Source organism: Mirounga leonina, unplaced genomic scaffold (genome assembly GCF_011800145.1).
Source record: "Mirounga leonina isolate KUSES-001 unplaced genomic scaffold, KU_Mleo_1.0 Mir_173, whole genome shotgun sequence".
Classification (NCBI taxonomy): domain Eukaryota; kingdom Metazoa; phylum Chordata; class Mammalia; order Carnivora; family Phocidae; genus Mirounga; species Mirounga leonina.
In genome coordinates, this window is record NW_023270447.1 from 17677195 (window position 1) to 17698252 (window position 21058).

Below are 21058 nucleotides of genomic sequence, written 5' to 3' on the forward strand. Positions count from 1 at the left end.
AAGTTACATAATCGTAATATATGTACAGATTTTCCAAGGAACTTTAAAACGTTCATAAGCATTGGATGGATTTCTTCATGAATCAGGAGAGCAAAATTCTCCATGAAAATAAGTGTTTGCTCACAAATTAACTCTCTTGTTGGAAATAGAGGAACTATTTAAATTGTGAAAAAGACCAGCTTACCTGATTTAAAATAAATGCCCATTCACCTTTCCTCAGTGAGAGTATTAAAAACTATCTTAAAATGTTGTTAGTTGTTAGCAGCCAACCCTAAGAAGTCAGGGTGAAATGCTGTAGGCTTCATTTGCCTCATCTTAGCTATTTCAGAGGAAATTTTAAAGCTCCTTCATTCAAGGTAAGAAAGTTCACCGTAAGAGTCCTATAGATGGCAGTATTTTCTTTACTCTGAAAATGTTTTTACAGGTCATTATCAAGAACATGGGCTGGAATCTTGTTGGTCCTGTTGTTCGATGTCTTTTGTGGAATAAGGACGATGGGAAAAGAAAATATTATTTTCTGATGCTTGATTTATTGGTAAAGGTAAGTTAACAAAATGAGGTACTCTTTGTCCCAATAACCAGCAGTATTTTGTAATTCCCTTTAATGTTTAATGCTCATTGTGGGTGACAAAGCTTTTTGTTCATGAAAATATAGAGAATTCTCTGAAGAAAAGGCCCGATTTTATTGGTTGGATGGGCAAGTCCATTTCAGTTTTTCCAAATTTCTGGATATAAGAATTATCTAACCTCATCTCAGACCCACTGATTCAAAATCTCCAGGAAGATACCTAAGAAGTTTTATTTTTAATAATAGCTTACTGTATAGATGTGGAATTCAGGGTTTAGTGAGGCAATTAGTTCAAAGCCACACTGTTCTTTTAGCAGCATTGGAACTAGCAAATCTCAGTATTCTTTTCTCTGTGGTATATTCTCTAAAAGAATATCAGAAACCTAGAATGCAAATGATCACAGGGGATATAGGAAGAGGAAGTAGATTTGTTGCAACCAACAACCTTAGAGACTTTTGATAAAAGGTTACTAGAGGTATAAGTCAAAAATGATGGTATAGGAGGATAAGGAAAAGGACATTATAAGAAGCTACCTAGAGATCAGTCCAAATAAAAATATATACTTGGAAAGAGGAAACCCCATCTAGATAGTAGTTATTAACTATGAGGACTTTTCAAAAAGGCAGGTAAGGTAATTCTGGCTAGTCAGAAGACAATGCAAAGTTTTATCTGTTCAGAAAGTACAAAAGAGACTGTATTCATGTTAATACCCTGGCAGTGTGAGATAGAAAGGTCCCACCTGCTGAAGTCCTGGGAAGCTAAGGCAGCTTTCAGAGTAGACAGGCAAAGCTCAAAGGAAACCTCAGTTCTGATAATCAAGTTCTTCTTTCTCCCTATTTTTCTAACTTTTCCTTTAGCCAGGAATTTAAGTCTCCAAAATATAGTTGTCTACTTTTTTAAAGAATTTATTTGAGAGAGAGAGCACAAGCAGGGGAGAGGGGCAGAGGCAGAAGGAGAAGCAGACTCCCCGCTGAGCAGGGAGCCCAATGCAGGACTCAATCCCAGCACCCTGGGATCATGACCTGAGCTGAAGGCAGACCCTTAACCGACCGAACCACCCAGGCACCCTTGTCTATTTTTTTTTTTTTAAGATTTTATTTATTTATTTGAGAGAGAGTGAGGGAGATGGAGAGGGAGAGAGAATCTGAAGCAGTCTTCACACTGAGCACAGAGCCCAACGAAGGGCTCGATCACACAACCGTGAGATCATGACCAAAGCCAAAACCAAGAGTCGGAGGCTTAACTAACTGAGCCACTCAGGCACCCCAAATATAGTTGTCTATTAAGAGACTTATGACTTCTTGCTTCTTTGTAGTTTTACAGTGATTTGACAGTCAGATTCTATGTTTTGTTAGTGTATTTTTTTAACAAGTGTATGAGGTGTTTTACTGTTAAGCAAAAATAATCATATTTTCTCAGTATGTGCTGCCTTTTAAAAATAGTAATCATGTGGCTTTAAATACAACTTGTATTAAACAGGTTCAATTGTGAATATTTTTATAGTTGTGTAATCCAAAGGAATTATTGTTGGGTTTGCTTGAACTGATTGAAGAGCCCTCTGGAAAACAGATATCCCAAATTATTCTTCTTTTACTTCAGCCATTACAAACAGGTAATGAGTATTTTGATATCTAAGTGTTTCTTATTTTATCTGTGTTAAGTTCTTGATGTTACTCCAAAATGTCAGCACTATACCAAAGTAAAATTTATGACTAATTATTGAGTACTCTGCTTAAACTAGCAGTAGCAGTACCAATTTGAATCCTGCTGCCTATATAAAGATGACAATACCTGGCACTGATGGGTACCCAATTTTGACATTTGTTGAATGTCATGCTGTTTTTCTGGTATTATGTTATAATCTATAGCTTTCTGCCTAACCTTCCTATCTACAACATTAATCTAGAATTTTCCCTGTAAACATATTTAAAGGATTGCTTCTGTGATGTCTGCTTTACTCTGTCTGTTAGCATTGTGGTAGGTCCTGTATCTTGGTTAAGAACAGTATCGCACAGGCATTGCTCATCCTCTGCACTGGGAAGTCGGGGCTGGGAATAGCAAAAGAACTACTGAATGAAACAAGTGTAGGAAGAAAAGTCTCCATGATTGAGTGCAGTAACATTATTGTTAAGCAATGGACCTTGGCAACCAAAGCAGACAGTATTTATCCATGGGAAGAGACTACTTTTTCATTTTATAACTTACATATAACTCAGAGTCTGATAGAAGGACCCAGCATCTAGAAGTGAGAGTAAATTCATTTTAAATGAGAATGAAGCAGCTTTGTACCGCTTAAAATATTCAAAGTCTCCTAGAAAGGAAAATACAGTAAAACTACCTCTCATTTTTACATTATATTTTACAAAGACACTTTCTCTTATTTGATACTTGCAACAACCAAAAAATAATGGAACGAAGTGTTTCTGTCTTATCTATGTAAACCGTTAGAAAAAACTTAAACAAGATTTCATGGCATCTATTGTAAGGTGCCATGATTGTAAGATGATCCAATATTTCATGCACCCCTAAGAAGAATAAAAACACTACCAATTAAGTTATGATATGTCGTCCTGATTTCAAAGTTGTTATAGTTTTTTTTTTTAAACGTGTTATAATTCTACATTTACTGGACTTCTGGTCCCATGTGTAGCATACTTGATGAAGCTACCTCAAGTCACAACTTGGTCTCTGTTTTAGTGATTCAGAAACTTCATAACAACAAGGCATATTCGGTGGGATTAGCATTGTCCACTCTTTGGAGTCAGCTGTCTCTCCTTCCTGTTCCGTACTCAGAAGAACAAATACAAACAGATGACTATGGCCTTTGTCAGTGTTGCAACGCCTTAATAGGGTTCACTAAGCCTTTTGTGGAAGAAGTCATTAATGACAAAGAAAACTCACTGGAAGATGAAAATGAAAAGTTAAAGGATGAATTACTGAAATTGTAAGTACATTTTTGGTAACATTTCACAATGGAATTAAGTAACCGATCAGTTATTTTATGTTTCTTTGTTGTATTTGTTTGCCATGGACATATAAATCTAGTTTCAGGTTTTGAATTTTAGAAGATTCTGGGGTGCTTCATTAAATGCCATGTTCTGCATTTTTAAAAATTAAAAACCAAAATCCATTTGTTTACTTTATATTCTTCTATGACTTACTTTTATTTATCATAGTAAGTGAATAATTAAAGTGGGGGAAATAGGTGTAGCTCAAAGAATCTGGTCTTTCTGTGGGGGAATTGTGTTTTTACTCTCCTTTTGAAAGCAACAGAGGCAGCACCAGACAGTTGAACATCCAACTTGACCACAAAAATGGTAACAGAGTACCCAACAGCGTTCAGTCTAGGGGCACTATACGGTAAACATGCGCTGCTCAGTGTGGCTGTCAAGCACTTGATGTGTGGCTAGTCCAGATTAAGATGTGCTCTAAGTATAAAATGCTCCTTGGATTTTGAAGACTTGTTATTAAAAAAAATACTAAAATACCTCAAGAATTTTTTTTTTTTAAGATTTTATTTATTTATTTGACACAGAGAGACACACACAGCAAGAGAGAGAACACAAGCAGGGGCAGAGGGAGAAGCAGGCTTCCCGCAGAGCCGGGAGCCCGGTGTGGGGCTTGATCCCAGGACCCTGGGATCATGACCTGAGTCGAAGGCAAACGCTTAACCATCTGAGCCACCCAGGCGCCCCTCAGTAATTTTCATACTGACATATTGAGATAATACTTCAGATATATTGGGTTAATAAGAAAAGTTACTACTTTCCCTTGTTTCTTTTTTAATGTGACTACTAAAAGATTTTAAATTATATGTGGGGCATGTATTATATTTCTGTTGGACAGTCTTGGACTAGATTATTGAATTACATGGACTAGTAATTCTATCTTAAATTTTGGAGACTAAAACTATAGTTAGCTTTCTATTTTTTCAGGTTAGGACATTAAAAAAATTTTTGCCATTTATAGAACCCATTATTTCATGAAGTAAAGATATTTAAACTAAAGAAATTGGGAAGGCTTAATCACAGAATAAAGTTTGGTCTTCTAAATAAAACAAATAGAGCTTTATGAAAAAAATTACATTTCCTGATTTTTCCTTGACCTAATGAAAACTACATCATGGAATAGCACTAGTCCTTAAACCTTTAGTAACCACTGATATAGTCCAGACATGGAAGTGCATCTTACCACAGAGTCTAGCAAGGTGTTCTCATGCTTTCCCCAATACCAGTAGGAAGGATTTTTTTTTTAAAGGTTTTATTTATTTATTTGACAGAGAGAGAGCACAAGCAGGGGAAGTGGCAGGCAGAGGGAGAGGGAGAAGCAGGCTCCCCGCTGAGCAGAGAGCCCGATGCGGGTGGAGCCCGGTGTGGGTGGAGCCCGGTGTGGGTTGAAACTTTGGGATCATGATCTGAGCTGAAGGCAGCCGCTTAACTGACTGAGCCACCCAGGCGCCCCTAGGAGGAAGGATATTACATCGGCAGTTTTACAGGCGGTTGAGTTATTTTTCATGTAGAATTAACTTTGATATGTTTATAGAACTAGACATTTTATACTTAGGAAATACTCTATTCACAGTGACCTATTTCTTATATACCTTAGTTGTTTCAAAAGCTTGAAATGCCCTTTGCTGACAGCACAATTCTTTGAGCAGTCCAAAGAAGCTGGAAATGATCCTTTAAGATGTTTTGCATCTGAAATAATAGTAAGTATAGCTATTTAATCTGCCATAAAATCTGCTATAATTTAAAATGTTATTCTGCTATATTCTCATGTACTGCACATGGGCATGTAAATTGATACATTATTAATGTGATATGTATTTTTTGTAGAACATAGATAAAAGGATGGAAAATAAACAGCAATTATTTGGGTAATGAAATCAACACCTTCCAGACTTCGCTTTTATAGTCAGAAATAAATATATACATAGGTATAATTTTTTAAAAGATTCTATAGCATTATACATACTCCTTTGTAATGTACTTTGTTTCTCTTAGCATATTATGAATATTTTTACATTGTCTTTGTTTTTGTTTAACTTGGGCCATCTAGCTCTACGTTTTCTCCAATTTTTCAGCATTATAAAACAATTCCAACTTTCTTTTTTTAACTGTTAAGTCTGTGCTAAGTATCCTTTTAACCAAATCTTTGCATATTTCTTTAGTTTTCTTAAATTTCTAGAAGTGGAATTTCTGTGCCAAAGGATATTCTCACTTTTAAGACTTATGATAAATATTTTCAAAATAACTCCAGAAATAAGTAAATTTTATTTTAAAAGTAATTTGGCTTAATGCATCCAAGAGTATTTTTTAAGTGTGTTGGGATTCTATATTAGGGAACTAATTTGAAATATGGAAAATATGTACTTGAGATTGATAGTCATGAATTTCAGGTTAGAGCAGTCATTGTGGTTGTGGGTTTTCTTCAGCCATGTTCAGCTGTACAGGAAGAAAGTTGGATTTAACTAGGTCAGAGTTTTGAGAACTGTGTGAGTTCTACAAAGCAAACTGCCCCAAACTGGGCAGACATGTATGCAAGGAAGTGACTGTGATGGACAGTAGAATTTAAGCTGAGTAAGAAAGGAAGTTTGGACGTACTAAATGTGAGAGACAGTGGAAAAGGTGATGGGATCACTGGATTGTAGTTCCCAGTGTGACTGACAAGTTGTTGGAGCTAGGTTACTAAAAGGAATGAGCTGAAAAGATTGGAGATTAAAGAACAGGATGCTTGAAATAATACTGTGGAAATGTTCAGTTACTAATAACAATGCCTGGGGTATGACCATGGAGTGGGTGGGTGTTCTAAGGAGTGGGTGGAGACTGAAATCATTGGACTAGACAGTGAAGTACCTGAGAGTCCATGGTATTAGAAGTTCTTTGGTTGTACGTTTAAGTCACACAATTATAAGAATAATGTCCAAAACCCAATTAATGGAGTGACCTTGGGGTAGATGTTGGATAGTAACATGAAATGAGTTTCAAAGCTGAGGGGTTCAGCAAGGATGGGGGAGAATGGTCTAAAAGCAGCAAGGAGAATAGGTATTTTACTTCCAGGCTTGGTATAGTGGATATAGGTGAAAAACAGCAACTCTTTGAGAGGTCTGCAGAGAAAATAGTTGTTTTCAGAAGAGTCAGATTTCTTTTAGAGCAAAAGAGGTAAGAGACAATTTCATGAAAAATGGATTTTGCTAATAACTGTGAGTTCCACAGGCCATACTTTGAAGGGTACCTGAGATCTGAGAAGAGGTAGGAGAAGGGTTTAGAAGAGGAGATGCCAGAAATTTAGGGGAACTAGATTCTGAGGATAAGAAATAATCTGGTAACTAATATAAATAGGGTTACATAGTTAATGGGGTTAATGCTGATGGTCAAGATAGTTGAGAAGAGGCTCTGAGTGATGTAGAGGGAGAAAAGGGGAGGGGTTTCCCAGGAGACTGGGGCCTCCTCATTGTTGCCAGTGTTAGCGTACAGCATAATCCCCTGGATATAGTATAAACATTACCTTATATGATAAATGTACCCTATTTTGAGAAGATAGATACGAAAATTGGTAACTGTTGCAGGATCTTAAGCCTGGGAGTGATGTAATTGTTTTGGATTCATCACATCAGTGGAGGTTGAATTTAACCAAGATAAGATTAGAAATAGGGAGATCCTTAGGTGTGTTTGGGAGTTAAGTGAGAAATAATGGAATCCTTGAAATGGTTGTAGAGATGAAGAGGAGAGAGCAAAATAAAAAATTTGGTCATTAATTGGATTTAGAAAATTTAAAAAGTTGATTCATGGATGAAGTTTTATGCTTGGGTAACTGGGCAGATGATTGAGATAGAAAATACAGGGCAAGGAACAGGGTGTTTTGTGCTTTAAAAACATTTTTTATTAAGATAATTTTAAAAATCCAGAAAAGTAGAAAGAACAATATAACGTAACCTCATGTACCCATTACCCAGCTTTAATAATTTTGACATTTTGCCAATCTTTTTTTACTGTAGTATTTTATAGCAAGTCCTAGACCTATCATCCATAAGTCTTCAAGTATGCTTCTCTAATTAGTAAGGACTTCTAAAAATAGCCACAATTCATTATGACATCTAACAAGATTAACAGTAATTTCTTTTTTTTTTTTTAAAAAGATTTTTATTTATTTGACAGAGATAGACACAGCGAAAGCAGGAACACAAGCAGAGGGAGTGGGAGCGGGAGAAGGAGGCTTCCCACGGAGCAGGAAGCCCGATGCGGGGCTCAATCCCAGGACCCTGGGCTCATGACCTGAGCCGAAGGCAGACGCTTAACAACTGAGCCACCCAGGCACCCCTTAACAGTAATTTCTTAATATATATTTAATTCCCAGAGAGCAGGTTTTGAAGGGGAAAATTTTGAATGGTGATCAAATTTTGATGAGATCGTCTAAAGAGGTAGTTAAGTGTGAGAAAAGAAAAGGGCATAGGACTGAACCCTACAGAGTACCAACACTTAAGATAAGCCTACCAAAGAGACCAAGAAAGAAGGGTCACAGAGGTGGTACAGATATCACAGAAACTGGGGTAGTAGAGTTTAAGGAAGAAAAAAGTGATTGGTCATGTTACATGTAGCCTGTAAAGTAACAGTTGAAAAGCATCCATTGGATTTAGGGAGATGGCATTGATAATCTTTTTTTTTTTTTTTAAGATTTTATTTATTTATTTGGCAGAGAGAGACACAGTGAGAGAGGGAACACAAGCAGGGGAAGTGGGAGAGGGAGAAGCAGGCTTCCTGCAGAGGATGGAGCCTGATGCGGGGCTTGATCCCAGGACTCTGGGATCATGACCTGAGCTGAAGGCAGACGCTTAACGACTGAGCCACCCAGGCGCCCCAGGCATTGATAATCTTAGCAAGAACAGTTTAAGTGGAGTGTTGGAGACAAAAAACAGTGGAGTGGTTAAAGGAGTGCATGAACAATGAGAAAAAGATGCCAACTAGTATAAGGTGTTCTTCAAAACAGGGTAAGAAAGAAGAGTAGTAGGAAGACATGGCCCTGAGGTAGGAAGGTAATGGGGGAGATAGGGAGTCTTGAGTATGTATATTTATAGACTGAAGGGGTGGGAACCATTAGAGAGGAAAAGAGAAGTGTTACTATGGGATAACTGAAATAATGTGGCTCGAGAGCACACAGCTGAGCACAGGATCAAGGACACCTAGAGGAGGTAAGAATGGGTATGCATGGAGGGAAATTTGTAGCAGGAATGGAATATTAAAATTGAAGGGAATCAAACTCACTGGCTTCAGATTTCTAGGTGAAGGAGATCTCTTAAGAATCTAAGAATTAGGGCGCCTGGGTGGCCCAGTCGGTTAAGCGTCTGCCTTCAGCTCAGGTCATGATCCTGGAGTCCCAGGATCGAGTCCCGCATTGGGCTCCCTGTTCAGCGGGGAGTCTACTTCTCCCTCTGCCCCTCACCCTGCTCGTGTTCTCTCTCCTACTCTCTCTGTCTCTCTGTCTCTCAAATAAATAAATAAAATCTTAAAAAAAAAGAATCTAAGAATTAGAAATTGGGCTTCAAGGAATTGGTAAGGGTTTGGAATACTGAAGGGAAAGGAAATAGATGGTAGAAGACCATAAAAGCATTAGTCAGTAGTCTGAGCATTCAACTGTGGTTGGAGACCACAACTGTAGTGGTAACAGTTTGTATTTGTGTATGATTTTTCGCCAGCAGTACTCAACTGCCTGGGTATAGAAGTAGAGAAGGTGGATTGTAGTTATTTTCCCAAGCTGGCATTTTATCGGGTAGATGGAGCTGAAGAAAATATAGGGCGTAGGTAGTTCAACTAACCAATAATGTGTTGGTTAGACAGGGAAAGAAGGGGAGTTAGGAGGGGACAGACAGGTAGGTTAGATGAAGGGATCCCAGAACTAGAGAAGTCAGAGGTAGAAAAGAAGTTAAAGTCACAAAATGAAATGTTGGGGTTTAGGTATCTAATGTAGAATAGCTGCAAACGCTGCGATTATGTGCTGAAATGAATTAGAAATTAAGGTCATTGGAATTAAGAAATCAAGAGCCCTGAGGCTGGCCTATTAGAGGAGTTATCTACATGAACATTGAATTTTTTCCCATATGGTAGCAGGAGTTGGATAGAGAAAATGATTGTGAGCAGGTACCAGAGTCTTCAGTGAATGTGAGGCAATGACCTGGCAGTCAGCATATGCCAGAGATAGGACAGATAAAGGGCAGTATGGCATCTGCCTCAAAGGAAAATGTGCTTTTGCTTGAGAGTGCAGGAAGAACCAGGATAATACCCAGGCTCTACCCATACCACCCTTCCCCACTGCTGCCTCCCTGACTGTGCTGTGGAAGAGATGTGAGAGGATGAGCAGCTTGCACCAGAAATCAGGTCAGGTTTAATTACAGCAGTGAGATAGAGCAAGTATCTTATGAAGAGGTTGAGGGTGTAGGGAAGAGGTCGTAAGACCTCAGCGGAAGGATCATTGTAAGTAGAGACAGAATGAGGAAGCACAAAGCAGTCAAGTAGAGGTGAGCTCTTTTTTTGCCACTTGCTGTGCCAGCCACATGCACCCCTGTACCCCTCATAGCCATTCTTTGCAAAATTGAAAAAATCAAGGACTTTCTGCTCATGGCCAGGCGGAAGGATGCCAAATCCATCAAGAAAAATAAAGGATAAGGGTGAAGTTAAAAGTTCGATGCAGCAGAGACCTAGTATACACCTTGGTCATCACACACAAAGAAGGCAGAGAAACTAAAGCAGCCCCTGCCCTCAGTTTTGGCAGTGAAGGAGCTGAAATGAACCTGGCACACTGATTTGAACTGTATTAAAATTTTAAAAATTAAAAAAAAAAAATAGAGGTGAAATCAGGGTAGGAGATGAAGTGAGGAGGTGCCTTCTGTTCTATGCTGGAGAAATTCAGGTAAGTGTGGCATGCTTGAGATTGATAGCTTTAACTATCCCTCCTTTGGCAGAAGTTATTTTGATATAGAACTGCTTGAATGTCCCAAGGGTTTCACCACAGAAACATGCCTAAAAGGGCCAAGGCTGCCATGAGAAATTATGGAGTGGCAGGTACATCCTGGGTATGAGCAAGACTGCTGGAGCGTGTGTGGGTAGATAGTGAAGGCCCTAATTTGGACACAGGTGTGGACTCCATGTATCCTAAAGCAGCACTGAAGAATCTGGTTATATGTAATGATTTTTTAAAAGGCTAATCTTACTCTGGGAAAAAAAAAATATATATATCTAGTATTGGCCGAATGAAGAAATGGAGCTTCATGATTAAGAGGACATTTAGAATCCAAGTACAGTAAACTTGTTGTCTTATAGCTATAACAGGAATGCGTGGCTTTGAAAATCAGTATGCAAGTATATATTTAGCATCTGGTAGCTGAATAGCAGTCTCTTGTGACTGAGGATGATTTCCCATGGTTCTTTTTTGTGTTCTGAAATGACTAATGGAGCCATCTGGGATCAGCAGATTTTACTTCCCTGAAGGCTGGAAAAGTCTTATTTGACTTTATAATTCCCCACAATGTCAGGCGCAGTGCCTGACATTCAAGTATTTATTAAAATAAATGAGTGAATATGTGGAAGGTCAGTATTCTGATTTAGCTGCTTTTGTCATTCCCTTTGTATATAGTAGTTTGTTGTAACCTTTTCTTATACTCTTTTTGTGAACCTTCTCAATAAATATTTGACATAGACATTATATCATTCTCTAGATAGGGAGATTGAGGCTTTAGAGAAGTTAGGTAACTTGTCCAGTATCTCACAGCTAGTAAGTGGTAAAGCCAAAATTCAAATCAATTCCATTGGACTCTGAAGACCAGATGCTTTCTAGTATACTATAGTTAGAAATAACATAAGAGGCATAGGAGTGGCCTTATGTTTCCTGAGTGTCTCTTTTTCTCTCTTCTTCCTCCTTAAAAAAAAAGATAAAACTGTAGTCCTGTCCACTCATGCTTTTTCTCTTATGACACAAGAACCCTTATGACCTGAGATAGCAGCACTGTTTTCCAAAGCCTCTGGTGCCACTGACCAGTATTCCTCCTGCCCACTCTGTATCTAGGAAGACAGTGGTCAGTGGAGCACTGCTCCTAGAGTATTCTTTATCTGAGTAGTTAGTTTACTATCATTTCATGATATTTGTATGTCTCACATTTTTAGATTGTTTTCAAATACCTCTGAAGCCTTTTTAAAAAAAAGTTGTGATAAAATATAACATAAAATTTACTGTTTTAACCATTTTTAAGGGTACAGTTCAGTGGCATTAAATACATTCATATTGTCATGCAGCTGTCACCGCCATCCATCTCTAAAATTTTTTCGTCTTTCCACCCGGTTCCCTCAGGTTGTTGGCGAATTTATCTCCCTGAAGCTATAGATTGAGGTCCCCATTTTCTTGTTGGCTATTTGGTCAGGGACCATTTTTAGCTCCTAGAGGCTGTCTGTAGTTCCTTGCCCTACAGCCCTCTCTTGTAGGCCCTCTCATTACATGGCAACTTAGTTCTTTAATGCCTACAGAGGTGAGTTTCTGACTCTGAAGAAGGGCTTGCCCCTTTTTGAAAGTCTTCTACCTGCTTAAGTCAGGCCCACCAAAGATAGTCACCATTCTGAATGACCCCAATCAACTAATTTGGTACCTTAAATACATCTGCAAAAATCCTTTCACTTTTGTTATGACATAATCTCATCATGGGGTGACATCTTGCCATACTTTGTTGGTTAGAAGCAAGTCCAACAGGTCCCACTGACACTCAAGGGAGGGGATTATACAGGATGTGAATATGGCTGGGGAGGATGGGAAGAACATAATAGAGCCTACCTGCTATAGCTTACTTTTTTATCTGTTTCACAGGGCTTTTTATCAGCAATTGGACATCCTTTTCCCAAAATGATTTTTAATCATGGAAGGAAAAAGAGGACTTGGGACTATCTTGAATTTGAGGAAGAAGAAGACAAACAGTTAGCAGACTCTATGGCTTCTCTGGCCTATCTGGTATTTGTACAGGGCATCAGTATTGATCAGCTTCCAATGGTCTTAAGGTAGGAATTAATGTTTGGTTTCTTCATGTAATTCTAAAAGGAGTATCAAACTCAATCTAATTCCCAGTATATGTTTATTAATGTACTAATACATTTTAAATGAAGTATAAACAAAAGCTATTTTTATTAATATTACTGCCTATCATCTATTAAAGCCAGTAGTACTCAAAGAGTGAAAAGGTGTTGGGGGGGGAGGGGAGGGTTGAAACAGACATAATCATGGGGACAAGACTCAAAGTGTGAAGCCAAACCGTTGGGCTTGGTTTTGAAGCTGTTGGGATCATCCTGGTTTATAAGGGAGGGAACTAGTCAGTTACCCATGGAGTGGTCTAAATTGCCATCTTCTTTTAACTGTATTACTCATGTAATCCTGAGTATTTATATATCCAACCTCAGTCCCTTTTAATCCAGCTCTTTCAAAACACTAAGAGTAGTCCCTAATGAAAACCCTTCAGTGGCTATTTATTGCTTTAAAGTCTAAAAATCTTGACATGAGACAAGCTTATGCATAATCTGGTCCCTGCTTGATTGTCCTGGTTCACCTTCTACACCTTTTGTCTTGTTTACTATGCTCCAGTAACACAGACCTTTTTTTGGTTTCTTACTCAAATGTGTCATGAACCTTTCTGCAATAGGGCCTTTGTATATGCTTAGACCATCTCTAACCTTAAATATCACTTTATGAGGAAGGTCTTCTCTCATCACCCAACTGTTGTAATTATCTTAACCTTGTCCTCCTTTTTCCATAAAGTTTATCAAAATTATTTTTTAAATAAACATATAATTTTATAATGTAATACCTTTTGGACTTTAATATCCATGATAATAAGGATTACGTGCTTGCTTGTCTTGCAGGCCATAGGTGTATCTCTTTGTGTGCATTTATATATTTATGTATGAATATACCTGGGGATATATTTCTATGTAAATACTGCAATAATTGTTACGACTTTCATGTTCACCATGTATTAAACAATATGCAGACAGCTTTGTATGCATTATCTAATCTTTACAATACTATGAAATAGAGCATTCTCATTTTACAGATGAAAATAACAGGCTTAGACAAGTTAGGATACCAGTCAATACCATACAACTTAACTAGTGGGATAGGTAGATTCAAACCGTTCTGAGTAGGTGGTGGTGGGATAGTGGTTTAGCACAGCTGCCTTCCAGACAGTTCCATCTGACCCTAGAGCCTGTACTCTTCATCATACTACCACCAGAACGACTTAGGTATGTATGTTGGTTTGCTAAGGCTGCCATAATAAAATGCCACAAACTGGATAGTTTTAAAATAACAGAAATTTTTTGTCTCATAGTTCTGGAGGATAGAAGTCCAAGGTCAGGGTGTGGGCAGGATTGGTTCCTTCGGAGGGCTCTGAGGGAGAATCTGTTTCATGCCTCTCCCCTGTTTGCTGGTGGTTTGCTGGCAATCCTTGATGTTTCTTCGCTTGTAGATCTATCACTCCATTCTGCCTTCATGTTCATATGGCATTCTCTCTGTGTATGTCTGTCCACATTTCCCTTTATTATAAGGACACCAGTTGTACCAGATTAGGGCTCACACTAATGACTTCACTTTATCTCCAGGGTGGGGAGGTTCTTGTTCATCCCAATTTAAAAAAATTAAATAAGGTGGCCCTATCTCCAAATAATGTCATATGCTGAGGTTCTTTCTAGAGGTTAGGATTCCAATATTTCTTTTTAGAGGGGGGCACAATTCAACCCGTAACAGTGTTTATGTATATAAAATTTCTAAAAATGTACGTGTATGTGATGATATATACATATATATATATGTTGTCTATTTTAGCCCATCGTACCTTTTGCAATTTAATATGGGGCATATTGAAGTCTTTTTGCAAAGGTAAGATCATTTAGATGGCATCTCAGAATTAAATAGTGGTATTAAAGTAGTTCTTGTTAAGAGTGGGGGAGACTACCTTCTCTTTGCCAGACCCTAATTAATTGGTTATTTTATAAAACAGTGATGTAAACGTGAGACAAAAATGAGTCAAAGAGGTTTTACAACAAAAAAAATCTCTTTTAAATATTAAAATACTGTCTTCTAAGGTAATTTCCAGTCATATGCTTCTGAGGTTTCTTCTCTTATTTTAAAAGTTGGTAGATTAAAACACCTCTCTCCCACTGCAGCCTCCTTAATCTAAGAAGAGGTGGTCAGTAAAAGAAATTTATCCATGTTTTTGCTTCATGGACACAATCTGAACTGCATTGAAAGGAAGGAGGTGCCTTGACCCCACCTTTTTATAACTTAGATTATTAGATTATTGACAGTGATTATATCCAATAACTTTTCTTATTTGAGGCATTAAGAATACAAGTCTTTCTCTTTAAAAAAATTACAAAGTGACAAATATGTATAATTCTTCCAGATAGATATTTAAGAATTTTGCAAAACTCTATACGCTTTGTGTTTTCTTGTAACATGTTTAAATTTATCTCTTGCAATCAATCAGGACCTTTCAGTAGTATCCTATAGGAACATTAGTGACAGTTTATCAATCCCATCTCTTCCCAGGTGAAGGAAGATTTGTAACATGGCAAATGTCCAAAGCCTCGGCCTACAAGGCAGGAATTTCCAAGGGTCTCCTGGCACGAGTAGTTATTAACTCTGTAAATTTATTGTATTATGTATGTCTTAATGATTTTACATTCTTTTTAGTCTCTTATATTCATACAATGAGAATATGTATTAATTTGAATCTTAAGTTCTATATTCTTAAGATTTCCAAACTATTTAGTCATTAAACAAAAACAACAGTTTTAACTCCTTGCATGGTTAGAATACGAACTTAGGCCTTAGATAAAATTTTTTGCCACAGAGCTTAAATATTTACTTAACAAAGATTATACACCTTTAAGAAAATATTATCATAAATGGAAAGCATTTACTTCTTGTATAAAAAGAATGGGAAAGAGTTTACAGATTAATCAACTGGAATACATAGTATATCATGTATAATTGGTTTCTTAGCACTTGCTGTTGAAGATCTATTGATTTGTTACTATGAAAGAAGCCCTGAGAGGGCAGATTTTGGTCAGATTCAGATGTCAGTAACCAAGTCAAAAGACAGATCAAACATGGATTAAGAATTTTGACTAAGTTCTTCAACAGAATTTTTCCTTAATGATATATATTTTTAAAGTCTTTAAATTTCAATTTTTGCTTTATTTATCCTAAAATGAAGAATCATTCTAAAGCAGTTTAGAAAACCATGTTGAGGGGCGCCTGGGTGGCTCAGTTGTTAAGTGTCTGCCTTCGGCTCAGGTCATGATCCCAGGGTCCTGGGATCGAGCCCCGCATCGGGCTCCCTGCTCTGCGGGAAGCCTGCTTCTCTCCCTCTCCCACTCCCCCTGCTTGTGTTCCTGCTCTCGCTATCTCTCTCTCTGTCAAATAAATAAAATCTTTAAAAAAAAGAAAGCCATGTTGATAAATTTTAATATTCTCTTCCAGAACAGAAGAGTCTGTTTTCTCCAAAGGAGTGGTAAGATTCATTTGCGCCCATTGTAATTTACATACAGCCATTGTCAACAAATACAGCTGTTGATTTCGCTATATATGTATCTCTGCATATATTTTAACCTGTAGGATCTGTTGGAGAATGGTTTATTGAGAATAGAAGACAACGGTCTACTTCACCAGTACTTAGAAATCAAGAGCTTTCTTACTGTACCTCAGGTAAGTAAAATGTGTATTCTAATTTTGACATAGCCCTTTTCCTATTTTGAACTTAAGTAAAGGTCTTTTCAGACTCCTCTCCTACTTTTTCTCCATATCCTTTGAAAACTCTAGTCCCATGTGTCCAGTAAAACTTGCTGTGATGGTGAAAGTGTTCTAGCTCTGATCAGTATGAAGGCCACTAGCCACACTGAGCACTTGAAATGTGGCTAAAGTTGATTAAGGAACTGAATTTTTAATTTAATTTAAATTAATTTAAACTTAAATAGCTATATGTGGCTAATGGCTATCATAGTTGACAGCATAACACTTAGTGGAAAAACATAATTTTCTTCTTTGGCACTTTGTTTCTGTAGGGACCTTGGAAATGAAACTCCTTTACTCATAAACTCAAGTCCTAAGGACTCCATCAAGGGGTGCATGGACTCATTACTAGAAAGACATTTTGTTTTTTCCTCCTGTGATTTATTTTACTTTGTACTATTTGTTAGTTATAATAGCCAGGTAGGTCTTAAGATGTTGATGTAGAAACATGTTTTTCCACTGTTTAAATAGAAGAACATGGCTATTGTTACTAAATTAACACTGATTGTTTTTTAATGAATGGATTATATTTTCACATGTCTAATTTCATTTTTTGCCACTCTAGACAAAATTGTAAATTACAGTTGACTTCTAAATTTACGCTCTGTAACACCCCTCAGTTTTAATTACAAAATGGATTGAACTTAGTTTCCTTAGATGTAAGAGTGGAATGAAAGGCTTGGGGAGTGGCACCTGGGTGGCTCAATCAGTTAAGCATCTGCCTTTAGCTCAGGTCATGATCTCAGGCTCCTGGGATGGAGCCCTCGAATCTTGTTCCCTGCTCAGTGGGGAGTCTGCTTGTCCCTCTCCTGCTGTCCCCCCCCACCCCCAACCCCTGCTCATGTTCCTCTTTCTCTCGCAAATAAAATCTTTAAAAAAAAAATAAAGAGGCTCAGGGAAAAATTTACTTAATTTTTATATCTCCTACCTTCACTTCTCTGAAATTTTAGTACCCACCATTGATAATATAGTTGTCTATTGTCAGTGTAATCTATTAATATCTGAATTTTTTTTTTTAATTTCCAGGGCTTAGTCAAAGTAATGACACTTTGCCCCATTGAGACATTGGTATGTAAATGTTTTGGGACTAAATAATAATGAAATACAGTGGGAAATTTTAATGAATAGTTTATAATTGATTCTTGAACAACACAGGGATTAGGGGTGCTAACCTCCAGCACAGTCGAAAAGCCATGTATAACTTTTGACTCCCTAAAAACTTAACTACTAATAGCCTCCTACTGACCAGAAACCTTACTGATAACAAGAGTTGATTAACATATAGTTTGTATGTTATATGTATTATATACTATATGCATGCACTAAAGTAAGCTAGAGAAAAGAAAATGTTAAGAAAATTATAAGAAAAAAATCGTAAGAAAAAAACATTTACAGTATTACACTTTATCGAAAAAATCTGCTCATAAGTGGACCTGCACATTTGAGACTCCTCGTGTTCAAGAGTCAACTATAATCTCCACTTTATGTAACAATATTATTTGTTTTATTTTAGAGGAAAAAGAGTTTAGCTATGCTTCAACTGTATATTAACAAGTTGGATTCACAAGGCAAATATACGTTATTTAGGTAGGTATCAGGAATGGTTGTCAAGTGTGTAGTTGATTAAAAACCAAATTAATGCCATTTAATTATTCCAGGTTATAGTATTTAAGTATGTTTTACATGTAAGTCGACTCTACTTGGAAGCCTTATTATAATAAATTTTTTTATCCCTATAGGTAGAGAAGGGTTAGTCAAATATTATAGATACAAATTATATGAATAATAGTATTTCAGTTCAACTAATTGAAATATTCTAAAATTAAAAGACTAGAGAGAGATTAAATAAGAGATTGATAAGGCTCCTGCTAGAACTTTACATGTCAATAATCTCCATTATTCACTGTTGAAATTAATTACTCTGGAGTTATAACTTTGATAGGCTATTCACTGTAAGTTAATAGTAGAGATTATTAATAGTGCTGTTTAAGGGGAAAAAGATTCTAGCAACTTTCCAAGTTAAAGAGCAGCAGACTTTTGTATAAAGGGCCAAATAGCAAATACACATTTATGTATCACACGGTCTCTGTTGCAACTACTCAACTTTGTCTCTTTAGTGGGGGGTGGCTGTGTTCCAATAAAAGAAAACAGGCACCAGGCTGAATTTGGCCTGTTGACCTAGTTTGTTGACATACCTGGTAGTAAATAAAAATGAGTTAAAAATAGATTTGGGCAATGTCAATGTGCCAAGAAGTGTTTTTTGAGGATTGGCCAATACTAGCATCCTTGATCCCATCTTCACTTCTATTGATAAGACTTAGACCAGGTTTATGAAATTTTAATTTGATGCTTAGGTCTTATACCAGCTTTCCTGTTCTTATCTACCTATATCCCTACCAAGAAATCCCCCTTTCTTCTTAAGCCATTTATACTGAGTTTCCTTTTTTTGTAATTAAGTTAGTCTAACAAGACTAGTCTACTTTCACAGGGAGTAATTCTGGGAGTTTTTAGGCTATTATATACTAGTCCCCATTTTTGCCATGTCAAGTCATTGCAACTATATGCACAAAAGATTCACATTAGGTTTAATAGAAATTTCTTGTTGGAAAGATCCAGTTAAAATAGAATTTGCCGGGGGCGCCTGGGTGGCTCAGTCGTTAAGCGGCTGCCTTCGGCTCAGGTCATGATCCCAAGGTCCTGGGATCAAGCCCCGCATCGGGCTCCCTGCTCCGCGGGAAGCCTGCTTCTCCCTCTCCGACTCCCCCTGCTTGTGTTCCCTCTCACGCTGTGTCTCTCTGTCAAACAAATAAAATCTTAAAAAAAAAAAAAAAAATAGAATTTGCCGGTTACAGCAAGAACCCACAAGTGACTTGGTAATTGGTTGACACATTACTGTCTTCACTGATTGTTGTATTTCTAGAAATAATACATGGCCCATTTGAATTTGTAAAATTTTCATCATCATTTAAGTATAATGCAGTTGAGGATAAGTTCAAATGTATTGTAATTTTGCTTTTAAGGTGCTTATTGAATACAAGTAATCATTCAGGTGTGGAGGCTTTCATTATTCAGAATATCAAAAATCAAATTGATGTGTCATTAAAGGTAAGAGCATAGCTAAGGTGTTGATTATCTTTTTTATTTTGTAGGATATATTCATTCATTTGTGGAATACATTAATGTGGACTTTACCCTATGGACTTTTTCTATATCTAGTGTTAGGGCATATTTATTCACCATTTCTGTTTTTTAAAAACCTGAATTTTGAAATTTTGTTAACTATATATTTAAATAGTGTTAATTCTTTGAGCTGAGAATATGACTTTGTTTTGCTCTATACTTCTGAAATATTAATGGAAACTTAAGTCTACTCTGTTTATGAATAGTCAGTAATTCTATATTGAAAACAGAAAGAATATATCAATGTTTTCAACTGGCATTTTGTTCCCAGTGTCTACAAAGAGTGTGAAAGAATGGAAATGAAAGTTTAAAAAGTATATTTTAAATGTGTAATGTTTATTTTTATAGTATGAAGGTATTAGAAAAACACATGAATTAATCAACTGTTATTTAAAACCTTTCCCAATTTTTATTTTGCTTTTCAGAGAACACATAACAACAAATGGTTTACAGGCCCACAGCTGATCTCACTTCTAGATTTGGTACTCTTTCTCCCAGAGGGTGCTGAAACAGATTTACTCCAAAACTCAGATAGGTAAGGTGACCATTACTAAGGTTCACATAGTAAATTCACAATAAAATGTGGAACCCCCCTGCTTAGCAAACCTAAACAAATAAGATGTATTTTCCTGTTACATTCTGATCTATGGCTAATTCATAAAATTACATAAAGATTTTCATATTTAGGTAATTAGATACTGTGTAAAAATGAAATTAAAAATTCCTTTCCAAAATTATGACCAGCAGGATGATTTTATACCTATGATGTGCCCTGCGTTCCAATACACAACTCATAGGGATTTGCAACTATAGCATTTAGTCATTATAGTGACTAAAAACTAAGAATTTCATATATATAACTTATATAAAAGACATGTGGTTTGGGTTTTATTGTTTTGTTTTCTAGGACAACATGTAATTTTACTTTCAGTCTGCTAGCATGGATGATGAGAAGTGGTTGTAAGCTTATAAAAGAAGTCTTAAAATTCAGGCAGTAAGGGATGTTATTCTCAAGTATTAAAGATAACAAGGCTCCCTCAGGGGAAAAGAATAGTAATTTTCACAATTGTATTTTGTGAACTTGGAGAACAAGAGTGATAATTACTACTCCAAAAGATGTGTTAAGGGGAATAATTTCTAATGGCAAACATAACTGTAAAAATATGTCCTAGGTTTTAACTTATTTTATTCATTGAAATTGCTGATTATATAAAACCGTACTGTAACAAATTATATATTTTTAATTAACAGGATAATGGCTTCATTAAATTTATTGAGATATTTGGTTATCAAAGATAATGAGAAAGACAATCAAGTAAGTGAGGTTTTTTTTTTTAAAGAAACAGTATATTCAAAATGCATGAGCCAGTATTATCTTACCCAACAACAAAGGCTAGGAGAAGTACCAGCAGTTATTCTAAAACCTGAAGTTACTCTAATTCCCAGGAGCCCTTACCACCCCACCCCCAGCTTCCCTTTCCTTTTCCTAT

General features: G+C 36.7%; 1 protein-coding gene and 1 pseudogene across 4 annotated transcripts in view; both read left to right on the forward strand.

Moving 5' to 3' along the window:
• Nucleotides 1-21058, forward strand: part of GLMN (glomulin, FKBP associated protein) — a 31816-nt gene that overhangs the window by 6336 nt on the left and 4422 nt on the right. For 2 of the 3 annotated variants that reach the window (XM_035018036.1, XM_035018037.1), the window contains exons 4-16: nt 425-541; nt 2073-2181; nt 3267-3513; nt 5175-5277; nt 12414-12601; nt 14418-14471; nt 16080-16110; nt 16215-16304; nt 17415-17456; nt 17902-17975; nt 19409-19493; nt 19994-20103; nt 20820-20883. In XM_035018036.1, the coding sequence (XP_034873927.1) occupies nt 425-541; nt 2073-2181; nt 3267-3513; nt 5175-5277; nt 12414-12601; nt 14418-14471; nt 16080-16110; nt 16215-16304; nt 17415-17456; nt 17902-17975; nt 19409-19493; nt 19994-20103; nt 20820-20883 (1314 nt within the window). The remainder of the gene's footprint in view (nt 1-424; nt 542-2072; nt 2182-3266; nt 3514-5174; nt 5278-12413; nt 12602-14417; nt 14472-16079; nt 16111-16214; nt 16305-17414; nt 17457-17901; nt 17976-19408; nt 19494-19993; nt 20104-20819; nt 20884-21058) is intronic. The other variant, XM_035018038.1, reaches the window with a different exon arrangement.
• On the forward strand, nt 10094-12380 carry LOC118019147 (annotated as a pseudogene). Its single transcript, XR_004681586.1, has one exon. The product of XR_004681586.1 is annotated as a 60S ribosomal protein L38-like (transcript).